Source organism: Sylvia atricapilla, chromosome 8, assembly GCF_009819655.1.
Source record: "Sylvia atricapilla isolate bSylAtr1 chromosome 8, bSylAtr1.pri, whole genome shotgun sequence".
NCBI lineage: Eukaryota > Metazoa > Chordata > Aves > Passeriformes > Sylviidae > Sylvia > Sylvia atricapilla.
In genome coordinates, this window is record NC_089147.1 from 9,015,980 (window position 1) to 9,030,284 (window position 14,305).

At 43.6% G+C, this 14,305-nt stretch overlaps 1 protein-coding gene across 11 annotated transcripts in view; it reads right to left on the reverse strand.

Annotated features, from left to right (window-relative positions):
• TCF7L2 (transcription factor 7 like 2) overlaps positions 1–14,305 on the reverse strand; it is a 174,155-nt gene that overhangs the window by 110,185 nt on the left and 49,665 nt on the right. For all 11 annotated transcript variants that reach the window (XM_066323569.1, XM_066323568.1, XM_066323571.1 and 8 more), the window contains exon 4: positions 1,513–1,614. In XM_066323569.1, the coding sequence (XP_066179666.1) occupies positions 1,513–1,614 (102 nt within the window). The remainder of the gene's footprint in view (positions 1–1,512; positions 1,615–14,305) is intronic.

Sequence of the window (14,305 nt, forward strand, 5' to 3'; positions counted from 1 at the left end):
GGCACAACAGTAAAAAGAAAAGAATTAAAATAGGAAAGTTTCTCTAGCTCATTTCTTATTAGGAGTAAGATGATGGCAGGTTTTGATGACTGTAGATTTCTGATTAACCAGCCAGACATCTTTTCTCTGATCTTTTCCTTCAGTGACAGCCCAAGTGGACAGGAAAGAAAAGCAAAGTAATTCTGAAAAAGTGAAGCAGCCAGCACTAGGTATCAACTGGGCAGATACCAATCTTGTTCCAATTGCTCTCTGATGGATTGAAGGATGGTTTAGAAGCCATGGATTCTAAAACACAGGAAATCTTTTTTTTCTTTTAAAGATAAAGAACTATGACACTCATCACAATGTGCTGACAATTCTCAATTTAGAGACAACAATGGTAAAAGAAGCACCTCAAAATGTTTAGTATAATTTGAGATTTCTAGCAAAAATACGTGTCCCTTGCATGATCTATCAGCTGTGTAAGCTCTAGACTATAGAGCAAAAAGTAAAGAATGAGCAGTTTTCCTTTCCTGGTATTTACCTTACCATCCAACTGTTGTAAAATATTAAAAAAAAAAAATCACATTAAATTTGATGATGATTTTTTTCAGAAGAAAAATTCTAACCCACAACATGCCATTCTCTCCAGAGGTAAATTTCCCAGATGAATAGTCAGAGCTGAGATGCTCCTTAACAATAGATGGCACTGACACTGGCTGTGGGTGAGGATGGACCATTGCATAACACACCTCTCTTGCAAATCACCACATAAACAAACCATTTCCTTCTAGATCTCTATGGACACTATTTTAGAAAGTAAAATAAACCCCCAAACCACTCTTATGTAAATTTGTACTGAACACGGCAAACTCAACACTGTTTTAATGGAAGCATAAGAAAAATTAACCAAGAATAGAAAATTTAAGTCAGATTTTTTTAAAATGCTATTTATTATAAAAGGAGTTTTATATTTTGTAGGTAGTAGTAAACATTTGATAACAATTTTTATACTAAATGAGAGGTCATCACAACACAAAGGAACATATGCTTTGTGGAACTTGGCTCTTCTGAGCCTTCCCCCAGGTAAAAATCCTGACCCGACTCTCAAATTCTCATCCAAGATTTTACAATAAGAAAAGATTTCCTTAAGTAAAGGACATAGAATGGGCTTGGTTTTGATTTTTCTAATGCTTTCCAGACAGTCTCTTCACTCTCTTCACTTCAACACTGTCAGATGTGTAAACCAGCCTGACTGGACTCCACTGCCACTATGTAATTCTGCAGCGTGTAAATTTAGAGCATTTTTGACTCCCTGGTCTCCTGAAAGGCACATGGATGACAATTTCATTAACAGCCTAGTGATAACAAAAGTATTCCCTCCTTTTACCACAGGCTTGTTAGGGACTTGTTTGTTTTGAGATATTTCTCCTTTGGTCTGCATAAAAGAAAACTGATGACAACCAATGCCATTAATGTCAAATGCCTTTTTTTTTTTTAACAAAGGAAGAACATCTTTCTGCGTTTACTTACAACAATGTGTGCTGGAGATGGAGACCTAGCATCCTTGAGGGCTTGTCTACTCTGAAGGCTCCCTGCCTGAACATCAAGCAGTGGCCATTTCATCTGCAGATACTGGATGGAGGAAACAAAAATGGGAAAAGAAAAATGAGTTCAGAAAAGAAAGGCAAAAAAAATAACAAATCTTAGGTAACATGGATAAAAAAGTATAAATTAAAACTTATGCAAGGAACTGAAACAAAAAATTAAGACAACCTTACATGTCCATGGAGATAAAATCTTTGCAGAACTAACAATTTCATACCACTGTGTTACAGTTCAGGAATAAGAAAATAAAACAGATTGCAAAGACAGTGTTACATCCATTTTACTAATCGTAGCAAACCTAGAAGTAGAATAAAACCCACAAAGAAACAAAATAACATAACCATGGAGAGGATGGGACAAGGGAAAAGGTGGATATCAGTGTCAGGAGAAAGCATATCATGAATTAAGAATATGATCTCATTACTGAATGGGTCATCTGGCAACAATATACAAGTCAACTGCTCCAACTCCCCAGTGCTGTAAGAGCCCTAAACACAGAGCCCTACCCCAAAAAGATGCAGCACTGCTGGGTCTTAGCACCCGTTTTCTCTACTTTTCACCATTGCTGGAAGACACCACGGATTTTCTTCTGGCTTATCTCCTGTCAGACAACCCTGGCTCGGGGACAGCCACAACTTCTCTGTGGCACTGCCACCAGCAGACAGGCTGAACACACACAGGTGCCATATCTGCAGCATTTGGGGTCACTGATCCAAAAGCAAGAGAAGCTTCAGCTCACTGTGTCAGAATTGCCAGATTCTGAAGAAAAGCTGTGCTGTCCCAGTTACTACAGGTTAATAGGGGACTTGTATCATGCTGGAAGAAATGTGTACAGCCACACACATTCAGCCCCCTCCCAGAGCTAAGAAAAGCAGCTGCACACACAGATCAGGCCACTGCAGAAGCTCCTGTTTAGCACTAGATGCTGGTTGACCTGATAGAGCTATTCCTAGAAAATACCTATTAGAGAAATAGTTATGTTTACCCATTCCTTCTTTCTAAAGTAAGAGTAATCCTGAAGAACCATCATGCACAAACAGCCCCCGCCACCCCGACAAACAAAGGAAGCTGTATCTGGATCTCCATGAAGGAAGGAAGGAGATCTGCTTCCCTGCTTTCAGCACATCACTATCTACCACATTTGCTCACATATCCAAAACATCTGTTCACATGCAAGGCCTGCTTGCTGCAAGGCTCTGGGCACTGAGGTGCCCAAAAAAGCAGAAGTCAGCAGGAGAATGTGTCACCAATTCCCATCTCTTGGAGGGCCTGAGTTTTCTGAACTACTGGAATGCAAATGAACAAACCCATATTCTGGATTTGTGCCCCACATGAGTTCCACAGGTTCCAAGAAGTCTTGTTATTATTCATGTTCACATTTGGGATTTGTGCAATGTGGACCAGAATGTTTCAGCACTTCTTAAAAACAAGAAATAAAACCCAAACAAACCAGAACTAGACAACCCATAAGCAATATTTCTAACTCTTACGACTCGATTGTAAGCCCCCAGATATTTGATCACTTGCATCAAATCCCTGCTCTTCAATATATGTGACCACAACATAAATTTTAAAGTTGAGATGATGTTAAAGCAACTTTCTAACCCTTTGTGGTTTCAAAAAAGTGAGTAAAAATGCAACTCAAGTTTGTAGAATTTGGACCCAAAGCCTAAGCCAACTGAGATCCAACTTCTAAACTTGAGGGGAAATCTGATACATTACAGATTTTCAGATGGCACTATTAAACACAGTCAAAAGTCCACCAGTCCTCTTAGACAGCAATTTAAACACCACCACAGAGAGGGGCTCATGAATTTGCAGAACGGGTCCTGACAGGTCACAGCTACTACTGGCTTCCTCAGGTTTTCCAGACAACCAATGAAGTATTTTTCCCTTCTTCCAAGGAAAACCTCACAGGATGCGTGCATGACTCTGCTTCAAAGCCCACAAGGGTTTTGGAGAGCAGGAGGCTACTGTAGCTGAAGCCCCTACAAGACCATGACAGCTCAAACAGTGGCTTTTCAGGGAACAAGCACCAAGCCATTACCCACAAAAATAAACTCATCACTTTCATTTTTCCATGACCATTCTACAGTCACAAGCAACCCTGGAATATCCCTACAACCATGACAGCCTGTGAGGAGCTCAGGTCAGCAGCTGTCCTAAAACACAGGCTGAGGAACACGTGGGCTTCTCTGAGACTGCCCCAAGGGCAGACAGAGGCACTGACAAGCAGCAGGGGTGAGCTCACAGCAGACCCCATCCAGTCAGTAATTATTGCAGGGATTACAAAGCCTTCAGGAGTGTCAGTTCTGCTGGTTTTTACTAGCAATAAATTCCATTAGAAGAAACAGAGCAACAAGGCATGGTTGCTCCCACTCCACCTCTATCCCACAACAGCCTGTGCTTTCAGGACATACTTTCAGCTCCTACACCAGCCTGACCTAAGGGCAAGATGAACATTTCAGAAGATCTTACTGTTACACTTTGTTTTCCTCCTTTTAAAACCCTTAGTCTGGATTCTCAGTAAAGCCCTTCTCTTACCCACCCCTGGTAAAGAGTATCCAAGTCTTACAGAGCAAAGCTAAAGCACTAACAGCTTCTCTTGGACATGCACATGAAGCCCAGCAGGAACAGTCCAAACCCAAAGGGCTCAGTTTTGCACACAAGCACAGACATGGACAGCTTCCATTTCTACCAGTGGATAATACACCAGTGGGAGACAAAATAAAATCAAATAACCAGACCCAAGGGAAAGCAGTAAAGCGCAAGGGTCGATAAAGCAACTTCCATGAGCTCTACCAAGTGGCCAGGATCCAGAGCAGCCTCCCAGCCCTGCCAAGGGCGAGATGTTCTGTCTGTCAGATGAGCAGAGAGGGCCAGAGCCCACAGCCAATGCCCATGTCAAGCTAGTGAACCCACGGCTTCAACGGCAGGATGTTTGCAAAAGCAAAAAAAGTCCAATTTGCTGGCTTCAAAATGCCAGCCCTGTTGATAAAGTATGAAATATTAGCATTGTTTAAGGTGACGAGCCTGACTCAAGGCCTCCTCATCCAAGAATTGTCATGCCTGTAACACAATATTGACGTGGTGGCTTATAATTCTTACTTTACATAAAAGCTTCATTGTGTGCCAAATTCAATCTCCACAGGCTACCTGAGCCACAGATTTTTACAAGTCTACATTTCAGCGCTGCGAGTCTACAATACACATAATTTTCAATTATGTTAGGGCAGAACAGGATCACTGCCTATATAACATTACTGGTTGGAGGAAATGAGACTCAGCCCTACTGCCGAGAGAGCTAACTGGATCCAGATGGTGGCCGAGCAGCCGCCCCCTCCACAACTCTCTCTTTCACAGTGGAGGGACATGCCAAGCCCTTGCTGGGGCTGGGAGCTGTGACAGGAGGATGCCTGGGCACAGGGGGGAGTTGCATCACCTCGGGGGAAGAGGAGGGAGAGCCGTGATTGCTCTTGCTGGTTTGCTACTGCTGCCCTACACTATGATATTCTTATTAAAAAAGGAGAAAAATTAGGTCCTGCTACAGCAGAGAGGTAAATCCTTTCCTTCCTCCAAGCAACTAAATAGCAGGAAATCCTCTTCTCTTGGCCCTAAATGCAGATTTGAGCCAGACAGTTCCTCTGATTTGCAAGGAGTCCACAAAAATCCAAAGCTGACTTTCCCAGCCTTCTGACACTGCTTTTACATTCCTGCACCGGGCAGCTGGGAGGGGGGAGAAGGGTAAGAGGAAAGTTCCCACCATCCTGCTCCTGCAAATGCTGGACACCCACTCGCTCCACTCCTGCCTCTTGTGCCTCAGTGTGGAAACCAGGACTTGCCTGTACAAACACTGAACTTTTCAACAAATTAACTCTAACAAATCTGTGCAAATTATTTCAGAACAAAACTGTTGAAATAGGCTCTGCTGGCCTGCTTTTAACATATTTTTTAAATAATGTCATCATGGTGCAAGTACTTTATTCCCTGTTTAACAATATGATCTGATGAGGATCATTAGCATGTGTGCATTTAAAAAAAAAAAAGTTTATGGCAAGTCTCAGAGAGCTTAAGCAAAATAATTGTTAAGCTCCAGGCCTCCACACAAGAATTAAAACAAGTATGGGGCGAGCGTACTTGAGAGAAACCAAAGCTCTTAAAAAGGCTGTTAAATTGTCAGCATAAGGGAAAAGGCAAATTATTTGAATGGCCCAGATTTTGATTTTTTTTTCAATAGAAAGGAACAACAAAAAACCCCAAGAACCTTCCTACACATCCACACCTCCCATCTACAACCAGAGGGTCCCTCAAAGCACAGACCCACCGGGAGCAGCTCTGCACAGGCACCCCCCAAAGCAGGCACCTTCCTGAGAACTGGCTGGGCAAACAAGCATCCTTCCCAGGTTTTCACAGCAGAGTTGGTCAAAAGCAGCTAAACTTCACATGCAGCACTAGAGGAGTTTGCTGGAAGCTCTAACTCATGGCCAGCAGCTGCCCCACAGGCCGGGGCAGGGCTCACAGCAGTGCAGCCACAGAGGAAAGGATGGCACTGAGCTCACAGGTGTTTCCTGCACCGGTGTCCAGCCTGGACCTGTCCCCTTGTCACACTATTGTTTGCACTGCTAGACTGCCCGACAAGTGATGTTCTACAACATAAAAACATAAACACAGTAAGGGAAAGAAAAAAAAAAAGGCTGTATTTTTAAACAGAAGGAAAGCTGCACAATGCTTTCCAGCTCAGGTTTCCTGCAGCTGGTGCTTATTAGCTCCCAGGAACTGAAACAAGCAGGAGCAGGGCTCCTGGAGTGTTTGATGCCACTGGTCTCCAGTATCTCCCTTAACCACTGGGCAACACCTCCAAAGTCTGCACTTTCTCCCTGGATTTCAAATGGAAATATTCCTGATCCTAGTTCTGGGGTTAGTCTCTCCCTTGGCCAGTATTGTAGGATCATGTGGAAGTACACACCTGGATGTCAACTGCAAGGTCAGGAGTTTCTCCAATATTTAGTTAGAAGCATTTCTGGGAGGGAGCATCTAGACAAATTTTAACCAGAGATAATCCAGGAGCAGCACAGGAGACCACAATGCTATGGGGAGAGCTGATATTTAGGGGGAAGGCAAATCAGGAACAAAGATTAACAAGACCATAACTGCTCTCTATAGACAAGAGAAACAGTTACAAGAGGATACTCATCTTGGTACCTACAAAGAAAGGTCTGTCACTTATTAGTATCCCCACTTACACTATAAGCAAGGCCTCTAAAGATTTAAATGTAGACCCTCAGCTCCTGCTCCATTACTTAATTTACCTCAACCCCTTATTTCTGGTCTTCAGTTACCACTTGTTCGCAGAGGTGTGCTGCGTGAGAGCAAAATCTGAAGGATTTGTTTTATATAACTGAAGGAACTCCTATTCCTCACAGATCTGCAATGTCTGGAATTTTTTGTATGAGCAGTAATAGACACCACCCACGATGCTGAGCCCTTCTACAGAATATGTAATGCAGCACCACGAGGCACCGGGGAGCTGCTCAAAACAAAAGCAGCAAGGTTGATTTCAGTGAGACCGATCCTTTCCACACAGAAGATTTCCCCAGAGCATTCAAGAAATTAAAGTATAAAACTGTAAAACTCGGCAATATTTATCATATTTCTCCACTTTTTATTTTACTATGATGCTTTGAACTATTGCAACACCACAAAAATAAATTATTAGGTAAAATACATAAATAGGGGAAAAGTGGCACAAAACCCAGGAACTGGTAAGTGTTATGTTCCTGCACTGACACATGCACATAAGGCCTCTTCCATATTTAAAATGTCCTTTAATTCTCTCATTATTGAGAATTTGAGTGACCTTGTCTCCTTCCCTTCCAGTAATACACAGGAGTCCCTGACACAGGGACCTTGAGTTGCCCATTTCAGTATTTTGCCTGTCCCTTTGTCACATTGCTGAGGTGCTGCTAGGGCAGAAAAATGAGACAGCTGAGTCCTCCACTGGCTGAAAGTTAGAGAAACGTGCCAGTGATTAAACACCTCAAGATCATCTCAAAGGAGGGATTCCTGAAAGCAGAAACCCTGAGATCTGGAAGGTCTCACTGACGTCTCACAGAAGGCACAGAGCAATCTAAGGTGATGGGCAAAGAGGATGCCCATTTTGGGGTGGGATAAGGCACAAAGCAACAGCCTGAGCCCCACAGGCTCCTGTCAGCTGCAGCTCTCCTGACTGGAGATGTGGGAACATCCCAGAACGAGCAGATCCTGTGCTTTCCCCTGACCTCTCCAGGGTCTTCTCCTGCATCCCAGATGAGGTGCAGTGTAACAGCTCCATCCCATTACTGCTGCCAGGCATCTTCCCCATTTGCACGGGTTTTCTGTGCACACTGATAAGGCTGCAGAGGAGGCTGTCGTGGGAGAGAGTTAAAGAGAATGACCAGAAGCTTCCTCAAAAATTATTGCCTATGAAAGTTCAAGCAAATGCAGATAATTATTTGCTCATTCTGACACGGATGAAAAGCCATCGGTTCTACTGAAACACTGAACTAAAACAGGTTTTTTTGCTTCTACTGAAGGCAGGGCTGGTAGGCTACAGTTGAGTTCTAGGATACTGACACTGAGCATAAAGAAGCAAAGTAAAGAATGATCGGCTACTGCAGGAATTTTAAATATTTTTTTTAGCTTTACAAGAGGAAGAGCGTTCATGTGACATAGAAGTACAGCATTGCTTTCTGCAGTTCACATGGTATCCCTGCAAAGCAACTGCAGGCTGTATTTCTCAATCCTGGGTGGAGCCTGGGAAAGCACCATTACTTTTTTCACATTTAATGTGAAAGACCCCACAATCCTTGCTGTACAAACCAGCAGGTTGGTCAAGGGCTATTCAGATGTCTGCAAATTTGCTGTTCCAAAATACAGGTACAAATAAAAGCATCATTTCAGTCACAGAACAAGAACAAGTATTTTATCTACTTTAACTCAGAAAAAAAACCCAACTTCATTTTTAAGCTACTTTCCCCAAATTTTCTCTGCAACCTGTTCTGTTGCACTTAACCATTGATTTTCCATTAGATAAAGAATGGGACAGTCATAAAATCTCAAGAAAGTCCTTCTGTAGGTGCATCTTGCTTATAGACAGATTAACCAGCCTCCAAGACTCACCAATGTGATGTACAGAAACACAATTTCTCATCCTGGCAATCTCCCAGACAGTGAGAGAACAATTGGTAACTAGTGTTTGCACGAAGTCCAAGAATGCATTTTATGGTCTATAAAATATAATTCCTTTCCTCCCCCTTAAATCAAGGCAGTAAAGATATCTGACAGCATGTTAGAGACAGAGATCATGGCACTGAGATACCCCCATTCTAAGAGAGGAGCTGTTCCAGGGGAACCTTGCCTCCCTTAAAACTTTCCAACTCTGTTAAGAGCATAGTTCTATTTGTATAAGAGGGGTTGAAACTTCAAGCTTTAATACTACTTTCTAAATTTTTTTAAAGGAAAAGTAATAAGAAAAACCCCACAAAATAACAGTGCTCAGTGGTCATGCAGCTTGGTTCTGCCTTAATGTTGCAGAACATATCTGCTCCATCCTGCTCCTTACTCACCACATGTGGATCTGTAGCACAGGACAGCACAGCTGGGCAAGGAGCAAGGGGGCCCTCCAAATCTGCCCCCATTTTTCCCTTCACTTCCACCACTTGGAGTTTGGAATGGAATTGGAAACATGGGAACGTGTTTCCTAATTATTGGATGCATCAACCAGGCTCCTTCAGTACCCTGTGGTAGTGAAGCGCATCAGGAAATTCATCTCTACATGACCACGATACTGAACTGGTACCATTTTCCACTGCATGTGTTTGAGTAAAAGTACAAAAAAAAAAAAAAAAAAAAAAAAAAAAAAAAAAAACAGACATAAAGAGGCCTATCTTCATACGACTGTGTCCTGCATCAGTCATAGCATCACAGAATGGTTTGAGTTGGACGGGACCTTGAAGATCATCCAAGATTCCAACTTTCCTGCCATGAGCAGGGACACTGAGACCAGGCTGCTCAGCCTGACTCTGGATCCTTGGGCAGCCACAATTTCTCTGGGCAACCCGTGCCAGTCCCTCACCACCCTGACAGGAAAGATTTTCTTCCTAGTACCCAATCTAGACCTTGGCTCTTTCAGCCAAGAAAGCGTCGATTTGTAAAGGGCTTGGCACCTCCAGCTCTCAGAAGCCAGCAGAGGCATGACAAAGGCAAGACTGTAAAAGGATGCTCTGCAAGACAAGTCCCTCTCCAAAGGGGCCTCCCAGATAATCTTGGTTGGGAGGGATTTCTTCACTCTTTGATCCAAATTCTCATCTCAGATCCTGTGAAGTACCTGTGAATGAGTGGCACAGGTGGGTGAGATCCCTGAGAAAAGGTGCTACAGGAGAATTTAGCAGCTTTCTCACTATTGGAATGTGGCCTAAGAGGGTTTTACTGAAAGAGTCATATTTTCTTCCACTGTTGGGTAAGTGAAACTCATGACTCTAATCACTACCACAAAAATTCCTGTCGATGTAGCAATTCTGGGTGAACTGCCGGGAGCCACTCTCTAGTAAACCCAGCAAATTTCATACCAAATTTCCTGTCACCTCCCTTGTGGTTTCCATGTGTGATTGAGCCTTCAATGCAACAAGGGGTAACTGCAGAATAGATGGCTCCAAGGGTTTCAGGCCTTCATGAAAACGAAGAACTTGCAAAATCCTCTTTTCCTAGGGGTGGTTAATTTTGTCCTTTTTTTCCCTTTTTTTTTTAAGGTTAACACAAAAATGTAACCTTAAAGCAACCTCAGGAAAAAAAAGTCCTGAAGATAATACTAGAACCAGCAATATTCTGACCTCCTAGGAGAAACTGGGAAGGTTGCTGTTGAGGTTTTGTTTTTCAGAAAGGCCTGCCTTGGAAAAAAAACTTTCCACTGCATCATATCCTGGTCCACATTCCTTGCTGTAATCTTTTAGCTCAGATGTGTGGAGATGTCTTTGAAAGATGTAAAAGAGGTCGAGAGTCCCCTTAGCTAATTGTGCTGGCTGAGAAACAAAACTTGTGGGCTGGGGTAGGATTTGTGTCAGCCTGACCTTCTGCGAGACCAGCTACTCCTCTGAATAAAACCCTCTTGCTCCTCTGCCAGAATCCTCCTGCCACTCAAGTATCATCTTGCTGTAACAAATTACTCCTAACCCAGGATTATGGCTCTTTCCAAATCCCTCCTGGAGAGCCGGGAATGAAACATTCCCTTCCCAGGATTCGGAGCCCCTATCAATAATTGCCCTTTTTGCTTCTCTGATGGCACAAGGTCCTGGGGACAGCCAGACTGCTGCACCCATTTTCCTTCCAAATAAAAGCTGGACGTCTCAATTGTCCATCAGAGGAGGAAAAGATGAAGGCTTGCCTTTGGATACCCATGGAAAAGACACCCCATCTGGCCAGAGGGAAAGATGACTCCTGGCTAAGTAGGAAGAATTATATTTAGGCGGAGGACTAAGTGAATCATTTGGGATGAAAGCAAAATAAAACAAATGAAGTATTCACTAAATCTGTGCTGTCACCTCTTGTTCCTGGGCAGCCACCCCGTGTATTTATTTTCTGGTTTCCTCCAGCACCACCAAAACAATGCAATATGCATTTAGGTATTTAAAAGAAGTATTTTTAAAAATATTCTTAGTTGAATCATCAGCCACACAAACTCTTCCTCATGAACACATAAAATGTTGATTTTTTTTTTCTTAAAGGAGATGCAGACAAAAAAGATGTTAAAACAAATATGGCTCAGAATTGACACTATTATGCAGTATTTTTCCCCAATTTAAAAGGCACCCCAAATGAAAATACGCCAAATTCCTGCAAATTCCAAATAAATCATGGCATGACTTTTAGAAAGGCATGCTGACTTTTCAAGTAACTTTAGGTGATGCATTAAACGTAAGCAACTTTTCTTGAACTGGCATAGTTTGTAGACTCAAGGTGCACAAAACAGAAGTCTTTCTAATTTCTACTATAAGTTTTGAAGAAATGGGGGACTTTTTATTTATTCAGAGAGGAAAATATTCCTCAGTCAAAATAACTACACTGCTATATCCACTCCCTGAGCTGAAAAGAGTAGAAACAAAAATCAAACAGCAAAACGAACTAACACAAAATAATCCTTTCAGTTTTAACAAATTAGGAAAAAAAAAGGAAAACACCCTTTTTTTTTTTTTTTTTTTTTTTTTTTAGCAGCATATTGAAATCATACATTGCTCCATGTATGTATAGCAGAAAAATAAAATAAAATAAAATAATAATAATAATTTTTAAACGGGTTTCTGCTGGGGAAAATGCAACATGCATAAGCCTGCATTCTTCCTCTCCAAGTGTGGGTGGAAAAGAAGCAGGAAGGGAAAGGGGGAAAAAAATCAGATTTTTTTTTTAAAACCCATGTAGAAACAGTGGCTTGGAGGGAGCCTCTGTCCCAGGGAGAAGGGCACACCAGCAGCTCTGCAACAGCTCATGTCCTGGAGGGACTGTGCCCCATGTGCCAGATTCTTGTGGTTGTGGCAGAGGTTTGTTTTGGAGAGGTGAGGGTGGCTCTGCCAACACCCAGCCCGCGGCCGCAGACACCACACACTCCCACATCTGCATCTGTCACCCTCTCCTGCCACAGCCCCAAAGCTGAAACAAAGGAGTCATCAGAGCAGCCCTGAGCCTCTATAAATCTGCAAATAGCTGAAAATGTTGCTCTCGTTGCTAAATATAGTGCAGGCATTTTGAACTGGCTGGCCCGCAAGGCAACTTTTGTGTTTATTTATTTAAAGGACCACGGTTTGGAAACACCCGGTGATTTTTTTTTTTAAGACTGTTCGTGTCTATATGTTTGCTCTCTCTCAATATTAATATGCAAAAGAAAAAAAAATTAAATTAACTTAGCAGGTACTAGAAAAACAACTTCCATGTAAAGGAGTCACAGAGCTGAGCAGAAAGACATATTTGATTTTGCAGTGGGAGCAAAATCTCCACCAAGGATGGTAAATCAGGTTCATACAGAATTAAACACAGAACAGCTCCAACCGTGCACCCTGATACAATTAGCGAATGCTCTGCTCCCTGTGGCAGCTCTCCCCAGGATGGTCCCATCCCTGCTCGGCCATGGGGAGGCAGGGATGGGGATGGGGATGGCAGGGCTGCCCGAAGAGGGGAGGCACAGCCCCTGGGCTAAGGGAACGCCTGCAAAACCCCACACACCACGGCCAGGGGGATGCACGGCTGGCCACCCTCCCAAACACAGCACAGGGGTGTCCTCCTGCCCCGGGAGCTGGGCACCAGCTGCTCTGAGCCTTTGCAGGGGGGTCAGAGCCAGGGCACAGCCAGCCCGTGCAGCAGGAAAGAGCAGCATTCCCCGGGAAGGGCTCTGGGATGGCAGCCCAGCCCCAAACCACGCAGGAGTCACTGCAACAGAGCACTCACCTGCGGGATGCTCTATGGGATGCTCTATGGGATGCTCTATGGGACGCTCTATGGGACGCTCTATGGGACGCTCTATGGGACGCTCTATGGGATGCTCTATGGGACGCTCCATGGGATGCTCCATGGGATGCTCTATGGGATGCTCTATGGGATGCTCTCTGAAAGCCGAGGAGCACAACCCTGGACCTGGGCCAGCAGCTCAGACACCAAGGGGACACAGAAATTTCCCACAGAAGCTCAGGACAAGGATGGGGGAACACACCAATCCCTCATGGCTCCATGGGGAGAACCACAGCGATACTGGCAGCACCTGAGGCTCCACATGCCTGAGCCAAGTGCCCCGGACCCACAAGTGCCAAATGAATATTTCAGGTTTATAGCATTACCTGCAACTGATAAAAAAAAACCCCAGCAGCTATTCGAGGTTTGTTACAGCTGTACAGCTGTCTTAAGAAAAAAGAGAGAAAAAAAAAGGAAAAAAAAAAAAAAAGCCTTTTCTTAGCAGGGCTGGGGGGTGGAAGGGGCCGCATCGACAGCTCCAGTAGCCAGAGGCACTTTGCAAGGAGGAAAGTAGAACTCACGATGTGGGCAGGCCTGAGGTTTCTGAGCCTCAGGGCACATCCAGGAGACACAGTGTATTTACTGAACAGCCGGGAAAGCAAAGGCTCCAGCCTTACAACACGTTATAATCTTATTGTGGACGCTTATATTTTATAAGTATTTGAGGTTGAGGAGAGCAGGGTGGGGAGGGACACAAGAAGCCACTTTAGCTGCCTAGTGGGGTTCTGAGAGGCGGGTTTGTTTTTTAAAGATGAGGTAGGATGATTCCATATGTGGGTAATTATAAATGAAGCGACTAAGGATCAATGAGCTCCCTTTCATAGCAATCGCTTATTTATTTATTTTAAAAATCATGACACAGCATTTCTGTTCCATTTCCAAGTCAAATTTATCCTAGGTGGAATCAGAGGAAGAAAAACCAGGTTCCTAAACAGATTTTTTTTTCCGAGAGCATTAATAGACTTGAGAGCATCTGCGCAGGACAGTAAGTTGAAGTCAGCGTTTCTGCATGCTGCACAGCCAACCCCACAACCTCAGGAGGGAACTTTCATCTCCACAGACCTGCACACGAAAGGTCATTGCAGTGCACCCTGCTCCCACTAAGGAGCTTACCTCTCACACGTAATATCAGGCTTATTAAGCAACGTGCGATGATACAATAGCCTCTAATCTACTGAAAATTATTATT